Below are 21,415 nucleotides of genomic sequence, written 5' to 3' on the forward strand. Positions count from 1 at the left end.
TTTTACCATGCCAATAAAGCCGTTTTAATCTGGAGAGGGAGAGAGAGGGGAGAGAGAGAGAGAGAGAGAGAGAGAGAGAGAGAGAGAGAGAGAGAGAGAGAGAGAGAGAGAGATGATGGCAGTGGATAGGGTACTAATGAGTTGGACTTATCAATGGCCTGTCTGTATTCTGTCCTTCCCTAATGGCCGGGGGGTCAACGACAGTGGCTGGGATGATGTTGCATGTAAACATCATAGCCACTGTCCCTATGTGTGGGGCCTTCGATTTTAGCCATCAGTTCAAGACAAATGATCCGTGTCTCATGGTCTCTAGTGAACTACACACAAGCTGGCCGAACTGGAAGTGATTAACGTTACAGTACGTGTAGGCTATTACATAAATCCTTACTAGGAAAGGAGTGGTCACCTCGCCTAGGTTCAGCTACTATTCAGAATATAGGGTGTGAAACAAAACAGGGTGTATTATGTACACATTAAAGCCTGCTTCATAAGATGTAGGTGGGGCATGTGGACAAATATGACTGGGAGGAAAAAACATGATCTGACGATATAACACGAGTCGAGTCGTTCAGTCACCTGTTGCATGCGAGCACTTTCACCCAAATCACAGTGGAAAGACGACATAATAAAATATAGATATGTTCAGTTAAAATACTATAATGCCCCCAATGCTTGTTGGCGAATACATAATACAACATAACAACTTGTAACAGACAGTAAGGTTCAAGGAAATCAAGGTTTTCTATCAGCGTGTCGGTGAGCGCAAACCTGTTGCTGCTGGTGGAGAAAAGGCACCCAGACCCCCGTTTACCTGTCCGGGTCGGCGATCAGCCTTCTGTCGGTGTCTCCTTCCCCTGGAGCTCCTGTCCGGGTCAGCAATCAGCCTCCTGTCGGTGTCTCCGTCCCCTGGAGCTCAGCTGGATCCGTCAACACACTGGGAGGGGACCTGGCTCCCACTCGGATACGCGTAGTCAAAACTGGATTAATGTCTTTACACCGAGAGAGTGATGGAAGCGGTAGACTTGAACACTACTGCCTACTCTTGCCGCTTTCACTTCTTATCTATAATCTTTAATTATCGTTGACTTTTCTCCCCGGTTTGACTGGACGTCTCCTCCTCACCAGGGCTATTTTCTTCCAGTTGAGGCTTCGTGACGAGAACAGCCGAACTTGGTCTGGTTGATGAAGCGAGATGCCACGACCCCTAGCGGAGGATCAGAGAACATGCGTGTAGAGATATGGTGGTGTGATTTATAGAACCGCCTTGCAGAGGCGCACATTACCTAGAAATCAGAGCATTATTTTTAGGCCCTACGTTATAGACCCAGTGACCCACTGTCAAGATTTCCACTAGATTCCACTAGTGAATATGCAGGACTTTTTTATTTTACCTTAATTAATCAGGAAATCTGATCACTGATATATATTCCACAAATGAGCAGTGTAAAGGCTACATGAACAAAATAAAGAGCAGAATAATACAATACGCAACAAAAAGGCAGGAGCTCAAGTAAAAGAGAATAAAAACACAGATATAAAGTAAAAGATTTTATTTAAATTAGAATAAAATGCACAAAATAACTAGGGCCCATGTGTAAAAGGCTCGTCAACTTCAAATCTTTCTCAAACAACAAGGATACTACTTCATGCGAATACTTTATAAAGTTGATTATAAGCACTTTAGAAAAAATGGATATCTACATTGTAACATAATAAATGACGTTACAAGATCCATTTTTGCTCCCCGAATAACACCTATGTAGAGTCTGTACATTTCCCCAACAATAATAAAAAAGGTAACATTAGAGAATAGCTTCTCCCTTTATCTATGTTCTATGAGAGCGTATTGGTGTGAGTGCACATAGAGTAAGCCTTCGATGAGACCATTAGGCCAACATGAAAATATAGGACTAGAAAAACATACATTCCCTATAAAAATCCAAATTGGTCATTTACTAGCCAATAAAACCCTGTGGTCCATCCCTTAACAGAAAGACCGGGGTTGGGTTTCAGTCCTTCTACTGTGAGCCTACCAAACAGTAACAGAAGACTCTGGTGTAACGACAGCTTTTAACAACAGCTACAACACTGATCTGGATGGTTTGAAAGAAGGGTTTTGTAATATGTACCACACCATATGCGTTCGCACAAAGTACCAAAAACGTAAAAAAAAAAAACACTTTACAAAGAAATGCAACCAATGAAATAACAAGACGGATAAGTCGTTGTGATTGGTCAGACTCCAAGAAACAGAGTGAGAGAAGAATTTATCCCAAGTGTCCATGATGGAGTCAGGCAGTGGAGTGGAGAGGAGTGTAGAGCGATAGAGAGGAGCGTAGAGACCCTACCCTAGCTTACGAGAGGCCCCTTAGTGTCGTTGATATAAAAAAGGTTAAACACGAATCAAATGGATGACTTTAGGGCCACTAGGAAGCAGGAGGCAGCAATCAGGGGCCCGGCCGGGCGGAGAAGGGCTACTCCTGCGCCTCCTTTCCCGTCATCTTGTACAGCTCCGTGGGCCCGTCCACGTGGGTAATGGTGGTGGTAAGCTGGATCTCCTCTCCACTGGCTCCGGTGTCACCTAACACACACACACAATTTTTGCAGTATTGTTAGCTTGGAGGGTAACACTACTCGTCTACTTGTTTATGTGAACATTGTCAAACCCAATATTTCGAAAGATACCAGTATACCAATACAATAATCAAACCGTATTGTTCATAAGAATGATTTATCCTCCACCTCGAACCATTCTTCTCGAAGCAGAACATGGATGGTTTTCATTTACCAACCTTCCCCCGCCCCTTTTCCCCCCTCCTCCTCCTCCCCCTTTGGAAGGAAGCCTGGAGTCCATTAGCTACAATGACTTCGACCAAGGCAGTCGCCCCTTCCCCTGGGGATCAGTTTGTTCTCCTTCTCTAGCTAACTGCTCCCAGACAGGTAGCCATTAATGAGGAAATGCATTCAGCCAGCTGCTTCTCTGTGTAGAAACATGTGAACTCTAATGTGTTCGAGAAGCTGGAAAAACTACATTGTTGATCTGAATGTACTCCATTCAGATCAGAATGTAGGCAATACCGTGATGCACAGCGCAGAACGAGTGGGGGTTTCATAAGTGGGGTTAGAATTTAAAATATGTAAAACTATAACTATAAGACTACATGTAGTCACAAAAAAACAAAAGCTTAGGGACGGTGTTTCAGTGACTTTAAATCACCACTACATAGCGAGAAATCATCCAGTCGTCTAGACAACCATAAAGGGGGTATGACTCCCAAGGACGCTCTTATGGGCCCCTTCTTATTCAAAATACCTCAAAATGAGCCCGTTCACTGACACCATCCCATCTAGTTACTTCAAGACGTGGGGCCGTATTCACAAAGCTGTTTATCTTACTGCTAGGAGTGCTCCTAACACGCGCTAAAAGTTTTTATGTAGGAGGTTTTTCTTAAAAGTAATTCACAAAGCCGCTGAGACCTACTCATACTAGGATAAATCACTAAGAGTGAACTAAGAGTGACGCCCCTTTACATTGATTCTCGTGCAGGAGTTTAGAAGCGGTTAGTACGGTGATTGGTGGTTGATTGCAGGCGGTCTCGGTAAAACTCATCCGCAACATCCCCGAAAAAGGCTACAAATGAAGTCCTATCATGAGTGAATCAGTGAGTCAGTCATCGACAGTGCAGTTGGCAGAATACACGCATGATGACAAGTTTGTGCAGCCCACGATAATGACGTTGTATGCATGTTAAAGAGAAAGCTAACAATAAAAATACATAAATTGCATTATATCAAGGAGGCAATTAAAAGCACCCAGCAAACCATTATCCAATGAGAATATTTCCAGCACTTAAACACTTTAAATATCAGCCCATACCTCCGTTCAAGTCCTCTTATCATGATATATGAAAGCGAAGACAAATAATTTTACAATAAATGATTAGATCATCATAATCATAAGTCAGAGTAGTTATATTATTTTTTACTTGAAACAGCGCTACTGTTTAAATAATGATCATGATTATTATTAAAGTGATTCATTCCTATTATTTGAAATAAATAATGTCGATTAAAGTGATGTATTACCATTAATACCATTATTTGTTTGTACAATACAAATAATGATGGTTTAAGCGATTTATTTATGTATTAAATAATTAAAAAGGTACATTTGTAACATTGCCCCCGTGTGTTTTAACCATCACTGATGGTTGCAATATTCCCAAAACGTCAGCTTTGCAAAGTTGCATTTTCCCTGTTGCTAAATATCGAAGTATATGCCATATATAGTATAGTGCATCCCGCACTAATTCAACCACAAGTTTGATACCTTCACGATTTAGACTATATCTCCATATCAATTCGCAGTCCTCCATTGTCTCCAAATAATTTTGTCTCGCAGCAATTTCAGATTCTTTGTGAATAGGTCTTACTGAGTTAGGAGTCCTCTCGAGGACTTTTAAGCCCTCCTAGACTTAGGTGCTACTTTAAGGCTTAAAATACTTTGTGAATTGCTCTTAAATAAATAAGGAGTCCTAAAATAAAGACTGACACGTCCATTATTATTAGGAGTTTCTCCTAAATTTGACACATATGGGATACTTTTAGCCCTAATATTCTTTGTGAATATGGCCCCAGGACATGGACCAAAATAAAATACAATGAATCATGGCTGGTCTTTTTTCATATATTTGCGACCAAAATGTATTTGTGCCTACTTCAGGTATTCATAGGGCTGTAAAACGTAGCAATGACACAAGCCTGCACTAGCGTTAAATTTTTTTTTTTCCAATTACATTGTAACTCATAACAATGATTTACAGCTAGCTGGGATTTGTGACGATAGCTCAGCGCTGCTTTGGCAGTGCTCTTCCCCAGCCACCGGGACAAACCCTCCCACCTTCTGAAAGCTATGTCCCGACACAACCTGCGGTTTTACGCAGAAGTCTCACTGAAAAGGTTGGAAAATGCCATTTGAATTCAGTTGGATAAGGCCTCTTAGGAAAGGGGTCAGAGAATTCGGGGGGATTGTGCATTTGCATACCAGCCGAAAGCTACAGGGTTTAATCCCATGCCCAAAACCTTCTTGTAGGCACCGTTGAGCGAGCTGCCAAACCCGTGACCCCTCCTTAAAGACATGCGTCCTATTCCACTAAGACAATTCAGAGAAATGCAGACAGCTAAAATACTAAATAGTAAATACAAGCAAGCACGCAGAACAAGAGCCACTGAGGCACTAGTGTTAACATGGCATGTGATTCCCTTTGGGTCAGATCTACCTTTCAACACTATAAGATAGGTCATTGACATTCTAGCATTGTCTTTTCTAGAAAGCCAAGGGTGCCTTTGAGTCCGACAACGTACTTATGATGCACTGTCCACCGGACTGGTTGTCTCCGTAGCGCTTGTGCGACGGCGCGTACAGGAACATGATGGCGAACACGTAGAGGTTCCACATGCCGTAGATCCCCGTGAAGAACGCGCTGTTCAGCTGCAGCTTTTGGCTGCCCCAGTGCCAGTGGCCTTCGCTCACCTAGAGAGAGAGAGGGAGAGCGAGAGCGAGAGAGACACACGTAAACAGAGTAAACAGTCACAGTGCTAAAGCAGCAGATGGGACTCCTCGTCCGGGTGTCTCTAGAAGGAGGCCGCACCTCTGGCTGAGGCCCAGACTCACCTGGCTGATGATGAAGAAGATGACCGTCATGGCAGCGCAGAATAGAGTCACCAGCATGAGGAACTTGAACCTGAATATCAGACCCTGTGTGGGGCGACGGGAAACGGGTTGAGAACACTTTCTATAGGACGGACATCTTCTGAGTGCCAGGCATTACATTTTGTAGTTTAGCCAATGCGTTCATCTAAAAACAATGAGTGTGTATGTGAGGATGAGAACAAGCAAAGCATATCATCAACATTGCAAGCTCAATAATTATACAGTAGTCTAAGAGCTGCACAAGCTCGTTTCAAAATGAATAGATAAACTGGACAGAGAAGAGGAGCTTTACCAAGAGCTCTGGCTTTAGTTTAAAGCCTTACCCTTCGATCTACCAAACCCTTTAAGGCTTGGTGGAGATATATCTATATATCTATATATCTATATATCTATATATCTATATATATATATATATATATATATATATATATATATATATATATATATATATATATATATATATATACATACATACATATATACACATATATATATATATATATATAAATAAAAGAGAGAGAGACAGAGAGAGATTAAGAAATAGAGGGGGTAAAGAGAGAAAGGGTTAAAGAGGTAGCCGAGAGAGAGAGCAAGACACTGTACTATAATGACACTGAAATGTTTGTAAAATAAGTTACTACTACACACATTGTACAATAGAAATGCTAAATTGCACTTTCTACAATGCATTTTGAGTCTGCCTAGCGTATAAAAAGGGCTTTATAAATAAAGTTGCCTTGCCTACAAACAACTTCATCGAGATACATTTTTTTATTTTATGTTTAACCTTGTATTTCGTATTTGACCTTTAATACGTCAGGACAATGCCAATTAAGCCCTTTTGTAGTTAAGCAACATCCACCTGGTTAGGGGTGACAACATTGCTATATTGTTAATGAATAATACCCTGGGCAGTTCCTAGCTATAGGCCCTATACCAGCGATGGCTTAAGGCCCCCTAGGCCACCAGTGGGCACCCATTTAAAAAGTACATTTTTTTGCATTGTTTAGTAATTTCTTTGGTCTCAAAATGTAGCCCATCTTCAATAATTCTTAAAAATATATTTCAGAACGAATGAAAACCATTCTCCATCTCACTGTGTGGAAGCGTGCACACCTCTGGTCACCGTAGGGTATGTTCGTTGAGTGGACCAGTGGTGGGTACCCTTTCATGTGATTTCTTTTTGCATCTTTATGATAGAGTGAGATAGACAGGAAGGTGAGTGAGTGAGTGAGTGAGTGAGTGAGTGAGTGAGAGAGAGAGAGAGAGACATGCAGCAAAGGACCACAGGCAGGAATCTGACCCGGATCGCTGCGATCAGGACTGAGCCTTAATGGTACGCGCTCTACCCAGTGAACCACTGGAGCGCCCCCAACATGAGTATCATTGAGTCAGTATACAATGCACCCCTGCACCTCGTAGTGGAGCCTCCTGGCCTTGGACATGGCCGGCAGGGAAGACCGCTTGCTGCTGATGTTGCGGAACACCTGGAACACCATGAAGCACAGGAAGAGGAAGTAGAGGCAGGCACAGATCCCCGCCACGATGATGAATGCCAACTTGAGCGACGCTAGGTTAAGGGGAACGATGCAATGCAAACAAAGGACAATGCACACTTGATGTCCCCAACCTCTTTAGGTCCATGGGCCCATTATTAAGGCTGTTATTATTACTAATTTGATAGCATCTTATTTGCACTTACAACTGCCATAAGCAATGACATTTTTTAAAGAATAATGCATTGCCGTCGCCATACATTTAGGCCTTCCTTAAAGCAAGAGAGCCCTGTAGTCCCTGGTAGGGTCTGATGGGGCTCTCATGATCCTGCTTATAGAAGCTGAATAGAATGTCTTCTAGACTCCACATGCCTGTTCCAAGTAAATATCAAATCCCGCGTCTCAGTCTGCACTGTTTATGGGTGCTGGGAGACAGGGTGGGTGGGGTGAGGTGGGGGGTAGAGAACAATGAACTGATGAATCTTGCATCACCTTGGCAAGAAGTAGACCCCTCTGTACACACACACACACACACACACACACACACACACACACACACACACACACACACACACACACCTTACTAGATTGGACAGCACGGAGCTGGTTGTGTACGGAGTACATTCCAGGACAGAGAGAGAAGAGAGAGGGTAAAGGGGGGGTTGAAAGAGGCAAAATTCCAAGGAGGTCAACAGACTTTTTAAATGGGTGCCGTAAGAACGTTATGTTGTTACTAGCCTTTGAATCCCTTTCCTGGATAAGGTGTGATTCATGTACGAGTTTGACTAGCGTGCAGCAGAAGAGTTTTGTGACTTATAGTTTGGTCTCTAGATTATTTAGAGTAGACAAAATTTGGCACCACTGACTATTTACAGTGAGAATCGTAGAGTGCTTTGATGTAGCTTCTAACCTCAAAGAATAAACAGACAACTTAAATCAACCCCTGTCACACACACACACACAGACACAAATACACACAGAGTCAGGAAGGATACAGCCAGCTCCGTTCCAACATCTGAGGCCCAGATACTGTAGAAGGGGTTGGTGAGCTGGACTCCCCTATTGATAAAGAGACGACATTACAGAACTTTAAGCTAATCCTATCCTTAAAGGGCTAGATAGTGTAGTGGCTAGAATACCCATACTTGCTCATTAATAACATGTGAACGAGAAAACACACTTCAAGACCCATGGATAAAGCATTGACTTCAATGAATATTAAATAGTATAATCACTTTACTTAGCAGCATTTAAAACGGGTGCTGCAGTCTAAATTTACAATATTGTAAAGAGTGGTTCCCTACCCGCCCCTCCCCCCAGAATAGAAGCTCACACAGGTTTCCAGGTTGAGGAAACTGAAATAACACTGCACAAGAGAAGCCGTCCACAACATTATATTTAAAGGCAAGCAAAATAACTCAATTAGATGATGACAAGTGACGACGATTACTACACAGTGAATGTATGCTTATGCATACATTCACAATTTATTCATCGTTTGCAAAATATAACCAGATTCTGTTTCATCCATCTTGAATTCTCCCTCCGAGAGGTCTCCCTCTTTCAAATGCAGCTACAATATTTGGTAGTACACTCTCAGGTAATCAGTTTACTAGCTTCCATGGATTCAGCATGCTGCATTTGTATGCTAATTAGTTTAATATCTGGCATCCCCGGGTTCTCAGGGGACACAGAATCATTACACACAGGCCAAGAACAAATGGTGAAGTAACTATAAAAGGAGAACATGCTGGTTGTAGCATTTTTGGCGGAGAAGCCAGTATTTCGACCATTTGTTACATATTAACAAACATGTTTGTTACAAACTGGACCTTTAAATGAAACTGCACACATAAAGCTGAAGCTGTGGCCATTTATTGTTACCATTTAAATGCATTTACGACGGTGCCAGTTAGAAAAGCCAAGTGCATATTGTGAACCACGGGCTGGGCCTCACCTCTCACACATGTCGAAGATGAACAGGCAGCAGGAGCCGAAGACGATGGGTCCCACCTGCTTCCAGTAGACCGAGAACCGGTTCCTCTCGGTCTGGTCCTGGACACACAACACCAAGTTACCCCCAGCTAGTTCGACCCCAGCTCCTCTTAACTTGGGGGTCAAGGAGTCCCTGAGCAAGACGCCTGATGAGCTGGCTGCTTGACTCCGCCGTTGGTGTGTGAATGTGTGGATGAATGGGTGAATGTTAGGCGAAAATGTAAAGCGCTTTGAGTTGCCACTGGATAGATAAGGTCTATAGAAATGCACTCCATTTACAATTTATTTACCAAGAGGAGACTTTCAGACAGACTGAGGTGCACCCGATTTACTCCTTTTGTTTGTGGATGAAAATGTCAATATGAATGGAAAGCTACTCCATGCGTGGATCTGAAGAGGACTGGTGAAACATCAGCATGTACATTCAGACCAAACGTGAAAAACAATGAAAGATAAATGAAAGGATCCACTGCCTTTGAACATTAACGAGGAAGGGGCTGGGTCAGGTACCATGAGGTGCTCCCCACAGAAGATGATCCAGAAGGAGAGCAGCATGGAGTAGAAGATGCCCTGCCGTATGTCTCCGAAGAGCAGCATCCAGGTCCAGTCGAAGCCAATGGAGAACCACTCCACGGGGATGTTAATGAAGGTCATGGAGATGCCCAGAGCAAAGATGACCCTGGAAGGTACAGGAATCATTTAACATGTTACTGGACTGTGGTCTGTAGGCGGGTTCGATGTAGACTCGGTTAACCTGGGAGGCTCCGTGGCTGACCCCGCTAGTGGGCTGACCCTGTAGGCAGTGAGGACCTAACACGCTAGTGGGCTGAACCTGTAGGCAGTGAGGACCTAACACGCTAGTGGGCTGACCCTGTAGGCAGTGAGGACCTAACACGCTAGTGGGCTGACCCTGTAGGCAGTGAGGACCTAACACGCTAGTGGGCTGACCCTGTAGGCAGTGAGGACCTAACACGCTAGTGGGCTGAACCTGTAGGCAGTGAGGACCTAACACGCTAATGGGCTGAGCCTGTAGGCAGTGAGGACCTAACACGCTAGTGGGCTGAACCTGTAGGCAGTGAGGACCTAACACGCTAGTGGGCTGACCCTGTAGGCAGTGAGGACCTAACACGCTAGTGGGCTGACCCTGTAGGCAGTGAGGACCTAACACGCTAGTGGGCTGAACCTGTAGGCAGTGAGGACCTAACACGCTAGTGGGCTGAACCTGTAGGCAGTGAGGACCCAGGGCCCATCCCAGGACCTGGGGTCCTGTGCTACATGTCATCGCCGCTCTTCTCCAACCCACTTTCCTATCTCTCTTCCCTATCCATAAAGGCACAAAGATGCCATCTCGCTGGTACACGTCGTCATACATCTTATTAGCAATATTCCTGTAATTATCACAACTTACAGCTATTAATTACATACCAAATATTAAAACAGAATATTGCAAGTCATTTCAGTGGTTCAAAGAAGTGGATCCACAGGCCAATACAGTACAAAGCATCAGGGGAGGCTGTTTATGTATGCACAGAAACACATGACTCAACAATATCCACCAAGCTAGAATGAGAGAATTGTTGAGGTGCATAAAATAAATTATCAAATAATGACACACACACACACACACACACACACACACACAGGGGTGAGTGTGTAGTCAGTATGTGACCAAAACATTACAGATAACAAATATGTTCCCAAATGAAAAGAGTCTAGAAATATCAGCGTTCGAGGCCAAGTCAAGATTGTTCCCGCCTCATAATCTGAGCAACATTTCTGGGAAGACCTCGGCTTCAGGTCTCAGCACGCTGCGGAGTGATTAAAGGATAGTGCTACAGAGAAGAAACGAAGGGGGGGGTGGACCCTGTAACCGTGGTGACGGAGGTGAGGGCTGAGAGGAAAGCTTCAGGAGGGGAGAGGGAAAAGGTTAATAAGAGTATATGTAGGCACAACATTTATGTTCAGAGTAAGGGTTATGTCAACATGAGATAAGGCCTCTGTTATCTGTCAATGCGTAGCAGATAGAAAGAAAGAGAAAAGATAATCAGGAAGCCTCAGTGCAAACAAGTAAACAAGAGTGAAACCACATTGAATTGGTATGCAGAACATTTGGAGCATGACACACACACACACACACACACACACACACACACACACACACACACACACACACACACACACACACACACACACACACACACACACACGTAATGGGTCTCCAGCAGACGCTAGAGCCACAGAGTTCCTCCTCACTACATTAAACCAACTTACAGTCAGTTTTGACACAAGCCCGTCACCCTAACAGAACTATTTGTCCCTTCAGACCCCAGAGTGCTCCGGACACATGACATCACTGCCTCCGCTGCTGCTCAGTGCATTTTAAAAAGGTTGGGGCGGCTCCGGCTCTCGTAGCACCAGCCACGCTAAAGCTTTTACAGCATGAAATAATTATTGGCCTTCACAAAAAGGCGCGCACGGGCACTGCCCGTCGGCCGTCTGGGAATCACATCTGTGGAAGACCAGGAGGGCTGTTGTGTGTATGCGAGTGTATGTGTGTGCATTACTAGCTAGTATGTCGTGTAATGTTTTATATGCTTGGCTAGGTCTTTCCTGTAGTGCTTGTCTCAGACACACTGGCATGACTCTGGTTCTTCCAGAGGTTGGATAGCGCTACTAGCACTACTTTACTTTACACTGCGTGCGACATTCTGATCACGCACTCCAGTAAATGCTGACCCTCACACCGTGTGTGTGTATCTGTGTTTAAGAATCAACTTCCTGCTTGTTTTTCACTGAAACTTGCGCCATCATGTGGAGTTCATTCAGACAATATCACACACAAGTCAATATCATATATAATAACGTATTATAATAATGTATTGTTTAACAGCATATCTTCCATCAATCTCAAAGAAGCCATATCAACATACAGGCGCCTTTATCAGTGCTGAGTGCTCTGAGACGTTTAACCAGGGAGCCAGATGTACGAGTGCAGGCCTGTATTGCAGTTCCACCTCCGCTGCATGGGGACAGATGAGCTCACTAAGCAGATGTTCTGAGGTTCTGAGCCGAGTGCTTCTTTAGGGGCGTGGAGAGAGACAGTGTAGGTCTGGGTCCAGAAGTTTGTGGTTTGTGTGTGTGGCACAAGTAGTAGTACAAGAGTAGCCAGGTCGCTTTATGAATATTTACGTCCACATGACTTATGTAGAGAATTATTTTAGTGGCCATCAAATTCAATAGCATCCAATGCATATACACCAGATGAGATAAACTGAATAATGAGATTATGCTTCGCCAAGGGTAGTTGAGCTTCGAAGGAAGAGAGTGATAGTGCAAAGTAGTGAGAGAGGAGGAGAGAAGAGTTAGAAAAGAGATCCAGAGAGAGAGAGAGAGAGAGAGAGAGAGAGAGAGAGAGAGAGAGAGAGAGAGAGAGAGAGAGAGAGAGAGAGAGAGAGAGAGAGAGAGAGAGAGAGAGAGAGAGAGAGAGAGAGAGAGAGAGAGAGAGAGAGAGAGAGAGAGAGAGAGAGAGAGAGCAAGACCATTTGAGAATAATAAGGGGGAATAGAATAGGTAAAGAAAAATAAGAGAAAAGGTGAAAATAGGTTTCATACTATTCTAGAAGTAACAGAAAAAGATAAGAGTGAGAGAATCAGAGTGTAAGTGGGATATAAAGGTGGTGAGAATAATGAGAGTGAGTGAGATATAAAAATGTGGTGAGTCAGCAAATGAGAGAGAAAAAGATTAAAACCAGAAAGAGAGAGTGAGAAGAAGGGGTGAATGTGAGTCTTACTTCTCCAGCAGCACGGGGGGCCGGGTCATGAGGGTGATGCGTCTCCAGTACCAGATGAGGATGATGAGGATGCCGGGGGTGAGGAAGGTCTTCATGGCAAACCACACCTTGGTGAAGCCTCCGTTCTGGTGGATGCCCTGCAAAAACAACAGTGTGCCAACATCTCATAAATCATCGTTTCAGTAATGCAGTATATACTGCTATTAGGGTCTACCTCAACAGTCTGTAATGATTATTTCATTTAAATAACTATTACGCATATTCTGTGAATTGGTGTTTTCTGTATGTACATTTATCTATAGTTTTGATTGTTATTCAAAACAAATTATCAAAAATAACAAGTTATAAAAGCAATTTATAAAGTTCTAATGGTTTGTCACATGGCTAGCTTTCATCTTGAAGAAACAACAACTGTAAATTGCAGGGATCACTGTTAATTGGTGTATAATCCCAAGAAAATAGTAATTGTTGTGCTTTCGTTAGAACGAGACCTTTATCTACATACAGAGCGGCTCCTCTATCATGGTGTACGTCATTTTTCTACATTAGCCCTGAGTGGACAAACGGCTATCAAAAGCAACCCGTCACGTTGCGCAGTGCAAGTTAACATCGGCTTGTGGCGTTGACTGCTATATTATTACTATTCATATAGATATGATTGATCAATACATATAACACATTTAACATTTTTACATTGTTTATAGTCCATTTATGAACAATATTTTTTGGAAATATACAGTCCCACCGACGCAGACTCACCACCAGTTGGATGTTTTTGATCTCCCCGATGCCTACGTTGATCTTCTTGCGTTCGTGCACGGGCAGGCGGATGTTGAGCAGGTAGTACTTGTGGGACACGCTGCCCACCTCCATGAAGGGCAGGACGTCACAATCGTAGTAGCGGCCCTCGTTCTTATAGCTCTGGAGGACAACAGGTCAGAGTTTATCCCATGAAAGACACTGACACAAGGTGTCAAGGTTTCCTTGACACCTTGTGCAGAAAATAAAGCTTCTGTATTGATGGAATAAATTATTTAACATTTTTCTACCGTGATGAAATCCCCAAAATTAGAAACACTAGTTGGAGGAGGGATCTTGTATGTTAATTGAAGAAATATAAGCTGTAAATTTAGCTGACGTTCATTTGTATACCTGAGATTGTTATAAATCATACCAATCCCATCTCTAGCCCATTGTGATAACTTCAGAATTGGTATGAGTGAAAAGCATATCTACTCCTCTGTGTTAACGCACCATAAAGCGATAACCTAATCACTCTTATGAAAACATAACAATACTCAACCTCATCAACAAGATGAATACTGAATTACACTGATCTCTCTCTTGGGGTACTACAATGCAGTTCCTCAAATATACCCATTAACCACACAACCCTTAAATGACCCAGATCCAACATTAATGTCCTCCAATAGGCCCACACTAAGCAGCTGATGACAGTGGTGGTCTCCTCACCTTGGCGGTGTTGAATTTACATTTGAGCTTCCTCTGCTCCAGGGAGTGAGCCATCTCCGTCCACTCGCTCAGAGTGTCGTCTCTGTAGGCCAGGGCTACGTCCACTGTGGCCAGGGCCCCATCCTCTGTAGAAAAGACCAGACAGAGAGTTAAGATCAGAACTCACCCTACCAAAGTATAAGGGGCCGCACACTGATCTGCCCTAGCCCGGTCCTACCAGACTCTCGTACTTCATTGCATTTGCACAGAGAGTCTGGACCTATTCAAGTGACAAACGTTAACTCACTTGAAGGCGGGTGTCTGTTGAAGTTTAAAACTATTGGATCTGCCCAGTGCCACTCTGGATCTGCCATAACCAATCGCTAACGTTTGGCCGGGAATCATGTTGTGTGCAGGCTGTAAACAAACGAAACACTGTGTGTGAAGATGTCCGTCAACGAGAGCTGACTTTAACGTCATTGTTCTCAGCCACTCCCTCTGTTCGCTGATTGGACGCAGAAAATTTGGAAGGAGAAAACCAACTAACCTACCGCAGACCCAGACCTAATACTGAAGGGAAATTAAAATTGAGCAGAAGTACTTAGGCGGGCAGAACCAGGCTAGATCTGCACTGCATGGCAACAAAGTTTCACTAATGGCAGGTGAATGAGGTCATCCTGGTGAGGGAGGGGTGTCAGGAGAAAACAGATAAGCCAACCACTGATGTCAAGATGGATGCATTCATAAATACAATTACAACAAACTAGGGCTGCACCATTTAGTCTGCCATGTATGTGGTCCTGTATCAGCCAAAATATGATGGTTTTTGGAGATAAAAACCAAAACCATCATATTCCCGGCCCATGCTACTGTGTTTATACCCACCTTTTTTTTTACACAAAATAAGGTTTTTGTATACATAGACCTATAGTAGCTTATGAATATCTTATGGGTAGCGATATTTCATACTAGTGCATTCCATTCCCAAACCCTGTTCATCCCAACTTATTAATATCTGTTGTGGAAAGACAGACAGCCATGTGCATATCTGTATGACGAGGCTGGAGGAGCCCAGGTGCTAATAAAAAAAAAAGCAAAGCTTTCTAGTTTTCTAATTAGGACAAGCTCAACTGGTGATTCTGGTCATATGTGTGGTTTATTATGTAGTTCAAAATACTAATACTTGTACTTTTTCTTCACTATATTTAAAAGGACAAAAGAGCTCTCAGGCCTGCCAGACTTACCAGAGCTATCCAACCTGACCAACAGGCGCTAGGCAGGGCAGTCCTGTTGGCGTTCCTCTCTAAATCAAGGTAGCGTGTTTAGACGGGGACGTGAGCAGGCGAGCTCAGTAACAGATCCGACGCCATTCAAACTGTATCTTTAGATCGCATTACAAAGGCAAGTGTTTCCCTCCACCAGCAGGCCTTCAGAGAGCCTCTTGTCCAGTATATAACACGCTGGCACCCACAGAAAGAAACCCTCTGGCCTCGACGAGGAGAGGGGGAGGTGGAGAGAGAGGAACGCACAGAGAGTTATTGGCAGTCAACTTTGTCTGTATTGCCCCGCTCTCATCCTCTCTCTCCCCCTCTCCTCTCTCATTGGTCCGGGTGATTCCTGAATGTTACGATTACCGCACGCAAACATACCGCCCATCAAGCCGGCACTCATCACCACGGAAACTAATCCTCCTCAACAGCTGTGTTGTTGCTGGACGCCTGCCAGTGGGGCGGCTTGATTCGAAGGTAGGGGTGAGACAGGTGGGTGGAGCCGCTTCAGAGGTCACCAGGCATGGTGAACACAAGATAAGTCTTATTAGCTCCGTGGAGACAGGGGGTCTTCTGTTCAGGGTTTTAGTGGCTCACCTCAACCAATCAAAGGACAGAATTAGTTCATCTCCGTCAGAGAGTGTTGGCTGGGGTAATAAATGTTTGATATCAATGCATGATTTTACAAGCAGCCGAGAGAGCGACAGAGCAGGAGATGTTTTATCTGTTAAGGCGTCAAGTGAAAAGGCCAAGATTCTGTGGTTTGGATAAATAGGTTTCCAATTTGTTTGACGTTTCCCATGATTTAAAAGGGTATGGCCGATCAAGGAACAGTGAATATCAAATGTTTAACTCGAAAATCTAAAGGCATCAAAATGGGAACATTGATATATTCCAACTATATTACCAACGCTATATGTACCATTACAAAAATATATACGTGGGAGCAATAAATAGCGATCAATGATTGTCTAAATACATCAAATACATAGTCACATTTCATGTTATAATGAGACGTAGCATAATATGCAACATTTAATGTAGCATTATAAAATAGCCCAATCAGGGATAATGTATTAAATCCATCAAACCAACCAAGGACATAGGGCAGCTCTCCCTGGCCGTTTGCTGACATTGTGTCCAGTCCACTGTGCTCTCATCCCACTGTGACTAGTTAAACACAGGCTGGAGCCCCCAAATCTGATGGGATATTGGGCCTGATCCAAAATGGCGGCCACACCGAACAAGACGTCCTTAACGCAACACACTGAAAAGGTGTGTTCATCAACACTTGTCCCCGACCATCCATCACCACTATCCAGGATCATATATGGGCAAGAGCGCAAACATCAGCCATAAAGCACTACCCCGAGGAAATGGATAGGATTGGGCGACAGATTTCCCCTGAGGCCATTAACTATGAAACCTGGAAACACTTCTCTACCTTGTTCCATCCCCCTGAAGTTATCCCAGAACCTCCCCCCCCGCCCCCAGCACTAACACAGGAGATCCATCACGGTTAGCACTCGCTCTCCGAGTGTCACTAGGATTACGGAGAGAGGAGCCACATTCCTTGGAGTCGCTCAGGCCTTCACCCTGAGATTGAGCGGACTACCGACGGACACCAGCCCGACAGGACGTCTCAGGATGGGGGGGGACACAGACACACACACACACACAACATACTACACACACACACATTTATTCAGGAGTTAGGGTTACAAGGATAAACCGAGTCACTTTCATATCTTGTGTTATATTCTAAGAGCAAGGTGAGGTAGTTTCAGATTATGATTCCACCATTCATGGTTACGCACGTATTTACCATTTAGAAATGTACCAGACACTGTCCAGTGACTTAGCGCTATTATAAGTGAGTCATTAATGAGCAGGAATGAGTTATGAATCATCCCTGAGCATGGTGGACTAGTGGTCAGCGAGTCTGACCAAGGATCCACCAGCCTGCCCCTAAAACATGCAGCCTCATAAGAAATCCTTTCTAGAACACTTTAACAAAGTATCAAATGAGAGCAGAGCGCTATACCTCGCCACTGCTCTGCATCGATGCTCTACTGACGCGTGTTAAAGCATTCACGCGTGTTCTGCAAAGTGCCCAAACTACCATCAGGTAACACACAGGTCACCAGGAGGAGGTCTGCCTGGAAGGCCGGGAGCCTCACCAATCTGGTTGTGCATCTTGAAGGCGATGTCCAACTGCAGGAGGAGGAGCATAAACTGGAACCAGGGGCTCATCTCGTTGTTGCCCGGCGGGATGTGGACGGAGAACACGATGTTGTTGGCCTCGATCTTCCTGGCCGTGGCCTCATCGAAGTTGTTGATGGTCTCGCATTTGTTGGGCCCCAAGTGCATGAACCACTTGGTGCTCTGGTGGCTCTTGGCCGTGTCCACACACTTCACAGCCATGTAGTTGATCACGGAGGTGGGGCTCGGAGCTGAGAGAGAGAAGAGGGACCCAAGTCACAGTTAAATGGCGGTTTCACTTTTGATGTAACACACAGTATGAAAAAAAAAAAAAAAAATTACATTAAGTCACCAAGTTTTTTATATATATTCATTGCAGATATTAAGATTGCCGAAATTAAGGCTGACACCTCAAATCTTTCGGCTGTGAGTACAACGCCCCTAAACAGTCGACTATCCTGCCCTATTACATTTGAGCAGCCGGCTCATCAGAAGCCTCACAACCGATAACTCCAAAGCCAAGGAAACGAAAACAGTGTCAAACATCTTCAACGATGTTTAGAGATGCAACTCACATTAGCCGCGAGGAACGGGGGCTTTTGAAGTGTTCCGAGAGACTGCGGGGAATTTCCCCAAAGTTAACTTCAGACGGCCATTGTTGCTATACCCTGAAGAGATTGATGAGCTGAGCTGAGATTAGGCCCTGTAGTGTCTGTCCAGAGGATATCACCAGCGCTGCACTGAGGATCAGGCATTATAATGCTAATAGGAAACGGCCCCGACCACCTGTGGTGCGGGCCCCTGGCACACGGGGAGAACAGGACCTGGGACCCCTATGCTAACTCAGGATCCTGAATGATTCCTTGGGGAGATTCAGGCCCCTGGTTTTCTAAAATGGTGGTCTCGTGGCTAAAGGAGGGAAGTTGTGTTGACCAGGCTACATATAGAAACTGGGCACAGGGACAAATAAATAAATAAATACACTGCACTAAAACATGTTTTATTTCCTTATTTCTTAATTCTAATACTCATCTTCTACTTGCGTGTGCTGACGATTTTTTTTATCTTGAAGTGAAAAAAATACCCATCCACCTGAAGAAGCATTAACAAGACCCTTAACTATCACAAAAATAAACCATATTTTTAGTTATGATTAGCCATTGCAGTACATCAGTATATAATCAACCTAGCAGGTTACAACAACAACCTATCAATGCAGTACTTGACCCAACATCGCAGGTCCACTGAAGAGTTCAGGGAGTTCCATCAGAGACGAGCTGTAGTCTAATCTATCCATCAAAACTTTATCAGTCCACATACACCAGAAGTAGTAAAACAAACCCACACTACAGGGAAACTGATGGCTTTGACACAATAACCTTCTCACTGTCGACCAAAAATGCTTTCGCAAACCACTGTGTGAGATGTTCTTCTATCTGTGTCATTTGGTATAATCGACTTTGTTTCTGCCACTATTCAACTCAAGCAGAATGATTTTGAAAAACACACAGACACACACACACACACACACACACACACACACACACACACACACACACACACACAAAGTTGGGGACCCCCTCCGAGTGTGGTTATGCAGTGACCCCAGAGTCCCGCATCCTAGCGGCTCCTCCAGTCTGCAGCGCAGTGGGTCCACAACAATGACCCCTGACCACATGCCGTGATCCGGGGCTTGTCGGGGAAACAAGAGGAAAAAGAGAGACCAACCGTCTCCCTCCCTCCTCTCCCTCTACTCAATTACCCCCGCCGCCCCCGGCCACTGAGCAAACACAATGGAATCCGACTTCATTAAAACCATCTCAGCCAGGAGCGCACCCAACAAGCTAATTTATCACCTGCCATTTACACAACATGGAGTAGGTCAGAGTCACAGACACACAGACACACACACACTACTTAAAAACACCTAACAAGTCAACCATTCCCTCTGGTACAAACGTCCTTCTGGGATTATTAAAATGAATGAGTATATACGATATATATGAATCTCAGGAAGAAGCGGTCAGTGAGTTATGAGAGCGACTGGAGACACGGAGTAAAATAGAGTGAGTCAGAGGGAAAGTAGATACTAGTCTACATTGACAACCAGCTCCCTGTTTGTCAATGTAGCCTAAGCTCAAAAACGATGCTTTCAGCATTTAGCCCAAAGGACACACACACAAATATTTAATACGGCCTTGACTTCCGTGTGTGTTGGATTTGAAACAAGTTGACAGCACCTCTCCTTGAGGCCAAGGATAACTTTGACAGATGAATGCACGCTGTGCACTTCAATGTGCTTCTGCGTGTGCTTCTGCGTGTGTGTGTGTGTGTGTGTGCGTGTGTGTGAAACAAGGACAGAGGAGAGAGAGCATTTTAATATGCTGGGAGGGGGGACAGGGATTGGGGGAAAGGGGAAAACGGAGGGAGAAACAGAGTGAAACAAAAGGTAGAGAAGGATGTTGCCTGAGGCTGCGGGCAGCCAGACATAACATGGAAGGGGGGGAAGGGGGAGGGAGAACATTGGAGGTTGAATCAATGGGATGTCGCAACAATTAATGACGTTAATTGCCGGTAGGATGGCGACAGGTGATGATTCAGTGATGTGTTCAATGCGAGGAGCTCTTTGTAGCCCTATTGGGTTTTCTTCGCAGAGATGACGGTGTTCCGCACGCTGCGTCTAGCACACATACCTCCGTACAAAGCAGTGATTTAGCTCCAGGCAATCCATGCAATGTGTCCAAAACTAAGTTTAACAATTACATAGGGAGCTGATACGACTTTAAGATGGCAAAAACCCCCATTGTCAATTAATGCCATGGTAGAGTCTTCTCTAGTGCAGTAAATAACGTGGAGTTAACCCTTAAATAGCGTTACCCATGACAATAGTTTGTCAATCCGTGCCAGACATGTACTAGAAACCTAACTTTCAAGAGAAAGTATACATTTCCCCCACTTTAACAGTCCCGCTCGCATTAAAAGGCTAATTTAACACAAAACAACTAAAAGTAAGGGCAAAAAAAAAACTTGAGCGCTTACCAATCAGACCGCCGACCATGAAGGACAACGCCTGGAACAAAAGCAGGATAACTCCGACTATCACCAACTTTTTGGTGCTCATATTCTCAATAATAGCCCCCGCCATCGTACAGAAAGGTAAAGGAGAACCACAAAAAAGGCGAAACGTGCCGATTTCAGCAGCCCACTACCGGGAACGAGGAAAGGAGAGACGAGCTTGGTCCCCGCTGCTCCAGCCTTGCTTTGCCTTTCAACTTCGAAGGAGGAAAAGGGGAATCACATGACCGAATAGCAGCCAGCTTATCCCTGCACACACACACACACACACACACACGCACGCACACGCACACGCACACACAGCACTTCAGCAGAGAGGGCTGTGGAGCGCCACCGCATTGCAAAAGAAGGTTGGCATTGGCAATGCAGGTTACTATGTCATTGAATGACTGCTATAGTAGTGCCTTGTTGTGCGGGTAACCAC

The 21,415-nt window shown here is 44.4% G+C and overlaps 2 protein-coding genes across 2 annotated transcripts in view; both read right to left on the reverse strand.

Moving 5' to 3' along the window:
- gng12a (guanine nucleotide binding protein (G protein), gamma 12a) overlaps positions 1 to 1,160 on the reverse strand; it is a 28,030-nt gene extending 26,870 nt beyond the window's left edge. Inside the window, exon 1 of the mRNA XM_079751143.1 lies at positions 812 to 1,160. The gene's annotated coding sequence lies outside the window, so the exon portion shown is untranslated. The remainder of the gene's footprint in view (positions 1 to 811) is intronic.
- A 375-nt stretch (positions 1,161 to 1,535) lies between these two features.
- Positions 1,536 to 21,186, reverse strand: wls (Wnt ligand secretion mediator). Its single transcript, XM_079750668.1, has 12 exons — positions 20,956 to 21,186; positions 17,895 to 18,167; positions 14,468 to 14,592; positions 13,754 to 13,915; positions 12,995 to 13,131; positions 9,715 to 9,883; positions 9,167 to 9,264; positions 8,205 to 8,268; positions 7,129 to 7,272; positions 5,675 to 5,758; positions 5,365 to 5,533; positions 1,536 to 2,581 (listed from the first exon to the last, which is right to left on the reverse strand). Exons 1-12 carry the CDS (start codon positions 21,059 to 21,061, stop codon positions 2,475 to 2,477), a joined length of 1,638 nt encoding a protein of 545 aa, XP_079606794.1. The 5' UTR covers positions 21,062 to 21,186; the 3' UTR covers positions 1,536 to 2,474.
- Between the last annotated feature and the right edge of the window lie 229 nt (positions 21,187 to 21,415).

This window comes from Pollachius pollachius, assembly GCF_949987615.1.
Source record: "Pollachius pollachius genome assembly, chromosome: 14".
NCBI lineage: Eukaryota > Metazoa > Chordata > Actinopteri > Gadiformes > Gadidae > Pollachius > Pollachius pollachius.